The 14,438-nt window shown below is 35.1% G+C and overlaps 1 protein-coding gene across 3 annotated transcripts in view; it reads left to right on the top strand.

Annotated features, from left to right (window-relative positions):
- LOC143228954 (sodium/potassium-transporting ATPase subunit beta-like) overlaps nt 1-13,044 on the top strand; it is a 161,551-nt gene extending 148,507 nt beyond the window's left edge. For all 3 annotated transcript variants that reach the window (XM_076460471.1, XM_076460469.1, XM_076460470.1), the window contains one exon: nt 8,067-13,044. In XM_076460471.1, the coding sequence (XP_076316586.1) occupies nt 8,185-9,171 (987 nt within the window). In that variant the 5' untranslated portion in view covers nt 8,067-8,184 and the 3' untranslated portion in view covers nt 9,172-13,044. The remainder of the gene's footprint in view (nt 1-8,066) is intronic.
- The last annotated feature ends 1,394 nt before the right edge of the window (nt 13,045-14,438 follow it).

Here is a 14,438-nt window from a genome sequence, read left to right as displayed (position 1 = left end):
CGGTTGTAGAAATCAAGATTGATTTGTAATAACATATTACTACTCTGATACTAACTTTAGCTTCTTGTTAATGGTTTTAGGGGTAATTAACAAATTAGTAACCAACAGTGGATGTGAGAGGTAATAGGCTTTGGAACATTGTGCGTAATAGCATCTAGTACCTAACCACATAGTTTAGTTTTCTGGCTAATGGCCCTCTTTTTTCATCTGTGTTTTTTTGCATTATGTCAGATAGTCCCAACACTTTTAGAATCTATTGCCACAGATCTTTAACGCGTATATTGTCCCCCCCCAAGTATCACAGCGGCATGTTTGTGGACTCACAGGGATAGAAACCGGGTTTTGACAGGCGTGGTAAGCAGAACACAAATAACGCATTGTGTAACAAACAAAACAATTATATTTCTTTTATTTTCTTGTCAACACTGTATAACGTATAATTATTTTTTGTGTCTTTCCAACGTAAAAATTATACGTTGTACAGTGTTGACAAGAAAATAAATAAAATATAATTGTTTTGTTTGTTATAGCAAATGTATAACGTATAATTATTTTTTGTGTCTTTCCAACGTAAAAATTATACGTTGTACAGTGTTGACAAGAAAATAAATAAAATATAATTGTTTTGTTTGTTATAGCAAATGTATAACGTATAATTATTTTTTGTGTCTTTCCAACGTAATAATGGATTCGTTTTATTTAAGTTGGGCTTGTTTTGATGAGCTTTATAATTTTGTATTTTGTTGTGGATGACAGTTTTAGTTCTGTTGTTTTATTTTTAATATATTGTTTCTCTTGTTTTTCTTCACTGTTATTCACTGCTTAATTTTTGCTTATACATATACTGTCCTTACAGTTCTCAGAATAAGTCTACATATATATACACATGGTTCTAAAAACACGTAGGTTCAAAAAGTCTTGATAAAAATAAAATAGAAACCCTACAACCCGAGCGCTTTCCAAACGCGGACCTTTCTTCTTCAGAGGCAAACTGGAAGTCTTTTTGCCCCTAAAGAAGAAAGGTCCATCTTTCGAAAGCGCTCGGGTTATCGGGTTTCAATTTCACTTAGATATATATATATATATATTGAATAAATCAATAAAGTGTACATTATTGTATATTAATAAGTATAAAAAAGCTAATAACAGAATATAATCCTATCATTCTCTGGTCTTCCCTGGGATTTGATGCTAATTTTCTTTACATATTTTTATCTCAAATTAAAATATTGATCATATGCATTCAAAACGCTCGAACGTTCTGGTTTAGCGCAAACAGATTGACACCTAATTCACCACATCATTTTCTATTCATTTCGGTCGGAGATGATTCTTAGATGAATTGAGAGTGAAACTAAAATATAAATTCAGTTTTACAGTACATGAACAGAATGGTGCGATGTGAGTAATGCCAAGCTGTGTTATTTATTTGGCTGGAATATTATCAACTTAGATAAAGCAGAGTCTTGGGTGCTTGTTTTTTGCGAGTCAAACGTTTTATGGAAGAATTACGGGTGTTAGATTAATTTAAAATACTTCATTGTAATCATCGCTGTTTAGTTAGGCATTCCCTGGTGGAACAGTGGTAACTTTACGGACTTATGATGCTAAAATCTGAGGCTCGATTCCTCGCGATAAACATAGCAGATAACGCATTATAGATTTCAATTTAACAACGAGTTATTCAGACCTCAAAAGAGAAACGACTCATATAGGGAAGGTTTGGTTATTTGGAATTAAGTACAAAGCTATACAATGGGCTATCTGTGCTTTGCCCACCACGGGTATCGAAACCCGGTTTCTAGCATGGGAGTCTGCAACATACCGCTGTGCCACTAGGGGGCTTCGGGGAGAAAATATATATAGGTCAGGATATTGCTAATAGTGCCTCTCTAATAGTACATTTATAATCAAACAGATTACATGGGAATGGAAAGGAGACACTAGTATTATGAGCTATAAGAAATGAGTTTTGGAATGGAGAATGTGTTTGTGTTTTCTTATAGTCAAGCCACATTGGGCTATCTGCTGAGTCCACCGAGGGGAATGGAACCCCTCATTTTAACATTGTAAATCCGTAGCCTTACCACTGTACCAGCGGGGAAGACTGAAAATGACTAGAAAAATGGGATTTTATATATTTTTATCAATCGATGTCCCTTCTCAATTATTGTAGAGATAATATGCTTGAAAAATAGAAGTACATTATCAACTAAGAAGAATAAGAAAATCGTGCCAGCTAAGATCAGAATACATATAAATTTTGAAAATTTGCTAGAGAACCCTCAAACCCAAGTCGCTAGGTGTTTGCGGTGCTGTTCAAAATTGGTACTGTACTTGACCTGGTTGTCCGGTATGACCAGGTGGGTTAAGGCATGCGACTCGTAATCTGAGGGTCGCGAGTTCGCATCCCTGTCGCACCAAACATGCTCGCCCTTTCAGCCGTGAGGGCGTTATAATGTGACGGTCAATCCCACTATTCGTTTATAAAAGAGTAGCCCAAGAGTTGGCGGTGGATGGTGATGACTAGCTGCTTTTCCTCTAGTCTGCAACTGTTAAATTAGGGACGGCTAGCGCAGATAGCCCTCGTGTAGCTTTGCGCGAAATTCAAAAACAAAAAAAAAGAAACTTGACCTGAACTGGCAAGGTCTGGAAATTAGGAAGCTCGACTCGCAAGCTTTTGGTCATGAGCTCTAACCCCACGTGCTCGAACTTGCTTGCCCTTTCAACCGTGAAACGTTATAATGTGATTGGTAATCCCATTATTCATTGGTAAAGAGTAGCTAAGAGTAAGTGGTGAATGGTGTTAACTAGCTGCCTTCTCTCTTGTCTACCACTTCTGAATTAGGAACAGCTAGTACAGATGCCTCTCTTGTAGCTTGATACGAAATTTCGTAAACAAATAAACACCACTTCGAAATACTTTCCTTTTGTAGATGTATCCTTTAGGGAAAAACAATGCCAAAATGGAAGCCATTTTAACTAGATTTTACATTTTTCACAACCAGTCTTTAAAAAATCGTGCCAGTGAGTTTTCTTTTTCACATTAACAGAAAAATAATTTTTTTTGTATGTTTGTTGAATTTCTCGCAAAGCTACTCGAAGGCTATTCGCACTAGCCGTTCCTAATTTACCAGTTAGGTAAATGTTTTCTTATAGCAAAGAGTTCACCGAGGGGAATCGAACCCCTCATTTTAGCTTTGTAAATCCGTAGACATACCGCTGTACTAGCGGGGGGCTACCATTTACCACTGTAAGACTAGAGGGGATGCAGTTAGTAATCACCACCCACCGTAAACTCTTGGGCTACTCTTCTACTGACGAATAGTGGGATTGACCGTCACAGATGATGACCTCACAGCTGATTTGAACCCGCAAGTCGAGCACCCTCCCTAACCATGCCGGACAAAATAATAATTCTTTTAATGCTCCACAAAGATTGAGAATACTGAACATTTTGAAATTTTTTGAACACTAGGTGTGGATCTAGAAACAAAGGTAGATGAATGAAGTTAGAAAGCCTGTTCCAGCTAGAAATTGTTCGATTTAAAATTCTGGACATGAGTACGAAGAGTGAATAATTCATACTTGATGAACAACAACGCAAATAGAAAATACTGCGGTAGTTTTATTACTTATACTGAATTTTTTACTACAACATTATAGATTAGCTTGGTTAGGAATTTGACCACTACACCGTAAACCTTTGAATTCATTTTAGGAAACGTGTTCAAATCTCATGCTTAATGTTTGTACACAAAAATCATAGTTCGAAAACCCTCAATTATTTTCCTTTTCCTAAAATTAAAATAAAACACTTTCTTTAAGTCTGCCTACAGTGAAGGCTGTGATTACTTCTTTCTCAGTTATCCAACTGAATCAGCTTGACTATACTCTTATGAATTAAGTATATTGTTGTTGTAACGAATACAGTAGTGTTTGCACATGCATTTAAGTTATTTAAAATAAACCATTGATATTTTGTTTAATAATTATCAGAATCGTCCTTTTATAAAAGTGTTTAGATGTCTTTTTTTTCTCTATGTCAATGATCTATCTTCAACGTCGTTTGTGGTTTCCTATTTGAGACATAAATTATGGAACACGCCATCTTTCTTTGAAACAAATAAATATAGTAGTGTATTGAAAATGTGTTTGATTTCACAGCTGAAAAAGAAAAGAAAATTGTGTTTTTAAATGTATAAGTGGTCACTGTATTACAATGATAAATAGATTCATTTCGCCCTCGTAAGGTTTCTAAAGTAGATATAGTGTTCTTGGTCAGACGAGAGTCGAAACATAGAAGTCACATCTGTTTCCCTTTTTCTTCTTGCACGCTACTTCAGCCATCAGACACATAAATCTTGAAACTCTCTAGCGATCGTTTGACACGGATTTTGGTCACAATATCTAACAGTTTCTTTCAAAATGACATATGCCATGTGCTATGATCACTTAGTTGAAATTTTTTAGAGACGTCCGACCCAAGGGTTACTTTAGCTCAATAAGTAAAAATATACAGCAATTAATTGAAATAATACAAAATGTTACAATCTAATACAAGAATTTCCGAGATAATACAATAATTTACAGACACAACAACAGAGCTTGCAAATGTAACACAAGTACTTGTTTGTTTGCTTTTGAATTTCTCGCAAAGCTACACGAGGGCTATCTGCCCTAGCCGCTCCTAATTTAGCAGTGTAAGACTAGAGGGAAGGTAGCTAGTCATCACCACCCACCGCCAACTCTGGGGCTACTCTTTTACCAACGAATAGTGGGATTGAATGTCACATTATAACGCCCCCACAGTTGAAAGGGCGAGCATGTTTGGTGTGATGGGGATGCAAACCCAGAGTTGACGGTGGGTGGTGGTGACTAGCTGCCTTCCCTCTAGTCTTACACTGCTAAATTAGGGACGGCTAGTGCAGATAGCCCTTGAGTAGCTTTCCGCGAAATTAAAACAAACAAACAGCGTCTCATGGTGTAGAATAAATCATTTAGTTGATATGGAAACCGAAGAACAAATCTTGGTGATTTTGGTTTTATAAGACATCATGCAGAATAACAACAGATGATAATTTAACCAGTTCCTATAAGGTATAAAAGTACTCGAAGCTTGTCTTTATGAGTTTCTCAATTTCGTTCCTGTGACATAAAAACACGAAGAGGAAAATCTCATCATATGAAGTCACTTCGATCTGACGTAAACTATAACAATTCTTTATAGTGGTAGCTGCAGTATTGCTGGTCATAAATTTGTGATTTGCTTCGCGTAGTTCGTTGCATAACATATTTTAACAATTTTCGCGAGATTTTCTATAAGAGTCATCAAGTGTAGAATAAATGCTTAGATTCATTTGGCAAACCAAAGTGAAGAACCAACCACAAGATTATGTAAATAATTTATCTAAACATAATGTATCTAGCTCTTGCTATTTCTGACAAATATTACAAAACGTATGTGTTGAGAATATATAACGAAAACCCTACGTGGTAAAACAATAACATGATGAGTGCAGTTCACACATAAGATGTTTTGTTTGAGAGCTCGGAATGATAAACGACACTTTATGCAGTGCTTCGTTTGTCTGAAAGCATGCAGTGCTTCTGTTTTTAACATGTGTTGAGGCATACATCACGCTTGAATGATCACAGCTATTTTTCTTTATTAGAGTGAATCGTGTACTTCATTACTTTTTAAAAATAAATATTGAAGTGTACTTTCTAGGCATATATGAAAAACAGACTAACTCCAATATATAAGGATGACTCAGTTTCGAAGTCATAAACAGGGAACTGCTTCACGGTTAATTTTAATTTGTGAGCGAGGTGTATTGTGCAGTTAATTATTCAAGGCTTAACTAATACAATGTTTCATTGTTCCGTTTTGTCATTGTTTGTTTTAATTTGTGAGCGAGGTGTATTGTGCAGCTAATTATTCAAGGCTTAACTAATACAATGTTTCATTGTTCCGTTTTGTCATTATTTGTTTTAATTTGTGAGCGAGGTGTATTGTGCAGTTAAATTTTCAAGGCTTAACTAATACAATGTTTCATTGTTCCGTTTTGTCATTGTTTGTTTGTTTTTCATTTACTAAAAGAGCTATAAAATGAAAACAACAAAAAACAATAAAAGCGACACTTCATACTATCAATATTGTTTTTGACTAAAAGACAAGATTATATTCAATGATAATTAATGAAATGGTAGGTACTGGAGTGTAAACATGCTTAGAGTCCATTGGATTCTGAAAGATGTTACAAGAACTTTACGTTATACGAAAAACCATGAAACCTAACACAATGACGTCTTGTCATTTTCTGACTATTTTTAGACATGGAAATACTGCACCAATGCCCCTAGTGGCTCATTAAAGGCAAATTTGTTTTGAAACAAAAGCGTACCTAATAGAAAGTTTAGAAGGTTTTATAGCACCTCACATAGGTGCACCAAATGTCGACGTAAAGGGCATTGATGGTGCAGTAGTAATCAACCAACTAGGTGCAAATATTTTCTAACCATGAACTGGAAGTATTCATGTCAAGCATGAACCGTCAGCTGCAGCACTTTAAAAGTGTTGACGTAGTCCTAAATACCGCAATTACAAGTAAAAGAGGGAAAGGCGTTAGGAGGCAAGTGGTTGGTATTAATGCGCTTCCTGAAAACTGTCAAGGAGTTCTTTAAGGTACTGACAACAAGATGGAGTTATTCAACTGTCTTGCAAGACATGTGATGGATGTTTCATAAACACAAGGTAAATAGTTGACCATGAGAAATGGATACACATGGAATAATCGAGCTCGGAATGTCCAATGTATTCATGAAAAGCGAGCGTTACGCTGTTTCTTCATGGAGCAGATGTTGCCAAACAAATCCATAAGAAGATCCCATTTCTTTGGTTGTTGTGTTTTTATTCAACGAACTCCAAGCCATTGACTTTTGGCACATGATAATTTCAGTTCATGACATGATTTCAGCTCTTGTGAAGGGAAAAATCGAAAGCTCTTCTGATGTTCCACACTCTTTGATATAGTTCCTAATTTTTTCGACTGAGATAAAAGAATTTAAGAACAAAAGTAAGATGTATGACAAAGTGACATTTGAATTGTAACCTTGTATAGTGCTATCAAAAAAACATCATGTTAGTTACTGAACTGTCTGTTCACTGATTTATGAATAGCCTGTCAACGGACCACAGAAATAATACTACAAAAAAAAGGGAATCCGTTGCGATAATTCCTCCAACGCAATGAGGAACTGGACATCAGACAGGTTACTTAGAGACAACCAATAATTCATGACACTGAGCTCCCATATCATTTACATCGAGGTTGAACTTTAACGATATCTGACAATCTCATTGGACAACAATTTCAGAAACTAGAAGGTCATGGAACCTTGTTGGAAAACATTTTCAAGAGCTAGCAAGTCATGCAAGGTGGCTTTGCGCGTGGCCATAAGAAAATGTCCCACAAGAAACAATGTAAATGTATTAAGACAACACTTCAATGTACTGCACTTGTGCAGAGACAAACATTTTTTTTTGACTAATCAGTTAATAATAAATTTCATATCCAAAGATTGTGGCTTTAAATACGTTTATTTGGTTTAATATCCTGTGGGATAAAGAAATATAGTTTCGAAAACTGAAGTACATGTCGATTTTTTTTATTTTATTGAAAAGATAATTTTATAATAAAAGATAAAATGGATAAGTATCTATTTGTTACATTTATTGCCCCACAGAAATAATACTTATAGCATGAAATATGCTAAAAGTAGAAACAGAATTAAAATATTTGGATTGCTTTAATAATTAAAAATTATCTCTCAAGATAAATTGCACAACATTTAGAGGGTACTATCTGCCGTTACGAGGCGCTAGTGTAGTGCTTCTGTATCTAAAAATAGTTAGAATGTCACGAGATATCTTTATATTTTTATAATAAATTGCACAGTTATATCAGAATTTTTTGTTAGATTTTTAAAATGAAAGAGATATATTTTCAAGTAAAAAATGTTTTTATTACTTTTATATTTTAACATTTTACTTTTCCTTTCAGGAAGAAAACTTCCTCACAGAAAAAAAACGTTTAAGGAAATAGCTCGGAAAAAAAAGTTTTTGTTTTCTCTCTCTCGCAAATTTGCGATTATAGTTTCGAAGTAAAGATAGCAGTTCGAATGACGGACAAAAGCAGAAACGAAAACAGAGAAGCATTTGTGATGGAAAACATGGACGGAAAGAAGGGAGCTGAAGCTACAGACGACATTCCGCTTAAAGCTGAAAACGTAGATGTGGCAGTTGCTATAGAAGCTAAAGAAAAGGACGGAGCTGCTGGATCTGGTAACGAAGTTAGGGTTAAAGGGTTTCGTTCCTGGTTGTCTAAACCACGAGTTATGTGGTGGATAGCTGTCCTGGTGGCCATTCTACTGATCACTGTCGTTTTGATCGTTACACTTTTGGCAATGGAAGACTCGTCAGAAACATATCAGAACATCACACCACGTCTGATGATGGTACATCCGAGACCAAAAGGGCGCTATCAACTAATCCGTTTTCGACATGGAAGTCTTCCTCACGAGGGTGCAGACTGGCCTAATCTCGTCAACGAACTGAGCAGGTTAATGTCTAACTACGACGCAAAACATAACGTTAAGCGAAACAGAACGGAATGCTTTGGACAACTGCCACCGGAAGGATATGCGTGTCTTTTCGATATCAGTCAGATATCGCCAGACTGTCGGGTTAGCAACTTCTTCGGCTATCGAGACGGAAGTCCATGTATTTTTCTTCAGTTCCCAAATATTACTGGCTGGGAACCACAACCATACAGTACCAGAGATCTAGAACTCACTAGATATTTACCAAAGGAACTTCGCCACGGATACAACCCCGCGTTCGCCTTCATTGACTGCCAGGGTGACACCGATGTAGATAAGGAGAACATGGGCCCAGTTCTCTTTATGCCTGAGCAAGGCTTCCCAGTCAATTTCTTCCCCTATACAGGCCATCCTGATTACATGCCGCCCCTGGTGGTGATACGTTTTCGCCAACCAAAAGTAGGCGTGACAATTAGCATTACGTGTAAACTTTGGGCCAAAAATGTCAGTCACCAATATGACACCGCCCTCAGCGGTGTTACACGATTGTCTCTTCTGATCGAATAATTGTGCTTTAGGAGGGGCTAATTTGTTATGACATTACTTTCTTTTAACCAAGGGCTCTTTGATACCAACAAAAGAGAGAAATGAACAGTAAGTAAAGTTTTGACCAACGATGCTACACGTGTCTACCTTCTTTTCTTTTTTATTTTTCGGAAAGCAATCCTTTGAACTATGAAAGAATATTCCCTCTGAAAAGTGACTGTAAGATAAATAAATACACTTAACACGGATACGAAACATAATGATTAATACGTGTGTTATATATCCTTTGATGATGTACGGTTCTGGCTCTCACTCGTTCTTAGCTCATAATTTAATGGACAAAAGAATATAGCATAGTAAGGGCTGTACACCAGAAGGACGAAAAATGGGAGAAACAGAAATATTTGTTTCTTTTAACAAAACATGTGTGAACTGTTTTTAGCCTTATTCCCAATGATGGGAGGTTTTTCTTCGGATGTTCGCGTAAAGCTACATACACAAGGACTACCTGCGCTAGCCGTCCATAATTTTGGATTGATAGTCACTCTTATAACGTGCCTACGGCCCCAAAGTGCATAACGCAATTTAACTCTAACGGCATGTAAGCCATAGGCTCTCAGATTCTCAGTCCAAGATGCTTATCTCAGAATTATAAACTCGTATCGATCAATATATATTTTATGTATGTAAGCAATTATAGCGGGGAACCATTTTTCATCTGCTTTTAGATGTACCCATAAAAGAACCATGATCAAGCTGTGATTAAGAATATATTACCTATAATCAGAGAAAATGTTCTTGTGTTTATAAGGATTCGGCCAACGCCGTATGACTGAATTTTCGGAATGTGATAACAGAAAAGAAAAGAAAAAAAGCAAATAATTTCCTCTCCTCTTTCCGAGCTCTAAATCTTAACGTAATAAAACAGTTTTATGTTATCTAAGATTTAGAACGTATTCGTAAAACCCATCACTGCTTTAAAAAGACGGTTTTAATCGCAAGTTGTTATTTAGTGGTTGTTGTGCAAAACGATCTCAGTTAAAGGTTTAGAAAATAATTGCGCTCTTTCCATAAGAATAATTATAATTCTATGAAAAGTATTTAGTTCTATTTTAATAACAAACTATTTTTATCTCAGTTGATTACATTTTTTCACGCTCATGCCATCTTTGAAAACGAAAGCCTTGACATTTTTTAACCTAAAGCGTTCGAAATATTCGACAAGTGAAATGCAATTTATCAGAAACAGTACGGCATGAAAAGAAAACCTTTATCAGAAACAGTACGGCATGAGAAGAAAACCAATTGAAAAAAAAATCTAAATTTTCTCACAGTTTTACCTTCTTTACGATCGGTGCTTGAAAGTTTGGATTATTTCCTTTTTTCTTCTGTTTATCACTTCGTTGTTTTTTTTTTTTAGACGTATGTTAACAGACAGCTGAGTTTTAATTGAATTCCTAATAAAATAGAGTTTCGTAAGATGGCGCTTCGTACGAAGTTTATTATTGCCATTTTTGGCAGATGTACGGATAGAATAGCCAAAAGTTCATGCGTGATATATAATATTAATTTAATTAAAATGGTTGTTAGTTATTGTAGTTCATCAATTCACTTAAAGCCTAATTAGGCTTCAAAGCTATTCTAAGCTTTATGGGGGAATTTAAATGGAAATGAGTAGGTGTGGCTAATTGGTAACACAATTCAATATTAACCACTCATAATATACCTTAAACTCACTTTTTCATTCACAGTTGGACAGATGTGGCTTAGTGGCTAGCGTGCATAGGATGTGATTCATAGGATTCATGGTTCACAGCCCGTTGTCGTAAAAATGCCCTCTGTTATTGGAGTGACAGCTAAATCCTATTACTTGTCAGAGAAGAAAAGTTCAAGCAGTGGGAGATTTTTCCCTCTGTTATATCACTTCAAAACAACGGATAGCTATGCGCGGATATCTCCTTAAGTAGTTTTGCGCGAATATTCCAAAACAAAAACTTAATTGGGAATACACCAAGGTCAACTTGTGAACGACATAATGCTCTTCCTTTGTTTCAGAACAAGGGCAGTCAATACATTTAGTATATGACTTTACGATAAACGGTGACTAAACTCCCAACATTTATACTTAAATAATTCTATTAAATCTATATCCATTTGATGTTAAAACGTCATTCGGTTTGATCAACTGTAAAGAAAGAATGACAATATTTATAAAAGTCCATATAGATTCAATGAAAAAAACTCTAGTAATAATTAGGAATATCATCCTTCCCCCTCAAAAGGGGGCTCTGAGAAATATTCTTTATTCTGAAGGAAACAAGAGAGATCACAGAGAAATAGTATAATCAAATAACTGAGACATAAAAAAGGAATGTTTAATGAAGTCAAACTGGAGAATAAAACACAATTTCGCTTACAGTAATAGCAAATGAAAAACAAAATGCATTAGAGCCACTATATATTGAAAATATGCTTACTTTAATTGTTATGCTTTCTTAGCTTTTCATATATTTTTTTCATTAATAGGGGAGAACGTGCCAGGATCATTGAAGATAAGTACTTTTTCACTTATCTTTTTCTCATATCATAATTGTTAATGAGGGGTAGGACTTCTTGCCATTTAGATTGATTAGTCGTGTGCAGTAATGTTTTCTCACCCCTTCAAAAAAAATCAAACGATATATATATATATATATAAAACTGTTTTACTTAAAGTTTTATCACCAAATTAAATAAATATAATTCTTAGTGTAATAGAAAACTTGTCGTTTGGATCTATTAAGAGGAATAACTTTTGATTACAAAGAACCTGTTTGAAATATAAGGAATAATCTTTATAAACACTTTCTGGATGCAATCTTGATTATATGCTGTATATTCTCTTTCACTGGTATTTATTAGCATTAAAAAATGTGAGAAACATAAGACAAGCCTTAAATGCTTTAAAACAAGCTAAATGTTATTAAATACATTGACTCAGAACCATGTTTTCAGCCCTCTTTCTGTGTGATATTTCTATGTTTTCAGATGATGAAATTGACTCGTTTCACTTACGTATTAACACGCAGAGAAGCCAAAAGAAAACAAGTTTACTTTCTGTATAAATTCAAAACTGTTGACTTTTTCTATCTCTTGTGCCAGCTCAGAAAAGTTGGTTTGATGTAGAATGTGATGGGCGATTCCTGTATAAATAAGTTGAATTATTCATTTTCGATTCGAACGTTTTATATCTGAAAAATGGACACATTTCTCAAAAGCATTCCATTCGAAACGATGTTATTCTCGAAGAGAAATTAAGATGAAGGTTGTAATTAAATGAGACAATAACGCAGAAATTTGTGAAATATGTTATCTTTGAAAAACTAGATCGTTTAGGAAAGACAGAAGTTGTAACGTAAAACCAGTTTAATTATTCCAATTTAAACTGTTTTCGAAGAAGCAACGTATTGCTTTTATTGAAACAGGCATAAGATTTTAATACATTTTTATTGGTGTGTTGTTGTGTCATACCATGTGTTTCAATATTTTACTGTATCAGTGTTATTTAAAAGATTTAATAAAATGTTGTCTTGCCTGGTATTAAATAGTCACCGAAACGAATTTGGCATATCTTCAAATCAACTTGAACTGTTGGCTCGTTTACATGATGTGACAAACATAAACAGATATTATTGTTATAAATAAGAAATCGATGATTGATTTTTTGTTTCTTGATTTCGTTGACGAAATTTGATCAGTTGTACAGTGTGTATGTAGTTGGTGTCTATACAACCCGATTTACTGAGTTAAAATTGCTGTATTTATGGTTGTTGTTAAAACGTTCTCGTTACTAAGACAACTTGCATGTATATAAATAGCAAAGCTTCAGTGATGAGTTGCAAATAAAGTATTTGTTCTCCAGAACTTCTCTCATTATTTCTGATCTATTAAGATCTTGTCTGTGTGCAATTGAGTTTAAACTCTGTCGTTGCTAAAGGAAAACTGAAATTTGATATTCAAGAAAAACCGTTGTTTAACCCTGTTGTTGGTAAAGAGAAACTGAAATTTGATATTCAGGAAAAACCGTTGTTTAACCCTGTTGTTGGTAAAGAGAAACGAACAACTGGTAACGAGGGATATTGCAGTTTTAACACTGTCGTTGCTAATGTTTGTTTGTTTTGTATTTCGCGCAAAGCTACACGAGGGCTATCTGTGCTATTCGTCCCTAATTTAGCAGTGTAAGACGAGAGGGGAGGCAGCTTGTTATCACCACCCTCCGCCAACTCTTGGGCTACTATTTTACCAACGAATAGTGGGATTGACCGTCACATTATAACGCCCCCACGGCTGAAAGGGCGAGCATCTTTGGTGCAACCGGGATTCGAACCCGCGACCCTCGGATTACGAGTCGAACGCCTTAACACACTTGGCCATGCCGGGCCTGAAACTTCTAAGTAAAACTGGAATTAGGACTCGATATATTTTTCACCACAGCCCGCACAAGGTGATGTTTTATATTTTTTCCAAAAGTGAGAATTAACGCATTTCTAATCTCGACATTTTAAAACCGATTTTTCACTGCAGTCATTTGCTAACTATTTTCTATACGTAAAATTGTTCTCCCATTTAATTACTGACATAAAAGTAATTATTTCTCATGAGATAATCCGAGCAATACCTTTATAAAAAAACAAAAGAAAAAGGCTGTTTCTTGACGGTACTAAGTTACGTCGAGACTAGTGTATAATTTGTTCCTTCCTTAAAATGTTCTCTATTCAATGAGTTAAACCTTTATACACTCACTTCAAGAAAGAAAGTGAAATGTCAGATGGATTGTTCAAGTAGATCCCTTTCTTATAAATAATATGCAAAAAACCCAACAAAACAACCAATCATGTATCTGTAACAAATATACCTTTTTTTATTGGTTTAAGAAGCAAGACATGCATATTAACTTAAATGTGGTTTCACTATAATAACTTTTATTATAAATGTATGTGACTTTTTTTTCTCTAATAGGATGGTCAAACTTTAACGAACCAATCAAACTTGGAGCAAACTTGAAAACCGTCAATCCGAACCCACAAAACAAGAAAGCCATAAAATTGTTCGTCAGTATGTCATAGTTAATTTATTTGCAGTGGGCCCTGATGTAAAGATGTCTATATTTATGTACATATAAACAAACAGGCTTATGTCAATGCATATTTTCTTTCTATGTACAGTTTCATGTATAATTCAGGAACAAGTTATATGAAGTATTATATACGCATTTATTCATGCGATACATTCCACTCCTTTTAATATTG

The sequence above is a fragment of the Tachypleus tridentatus genome, chromosome 10 (genome assembly GCF_004210375.1).
Source record: "Tachypleus tridentatus isolate NWPU-2018 chromosome 10, ASM421037v1, whole genome shotgun sequence".
Classification (NCBI taxonomy): Eukaryota; Metazoa; Arthropoda; class Merostomata; order Xiphosura; family Limulidae; genus Tachypleus; species Tachypleus tridentatus.
The sequence above is the reverse complement of the archived record's forward strand: the minus strand, read 5'-3'. Positions and strand labels throughout refer to the sequence as shown.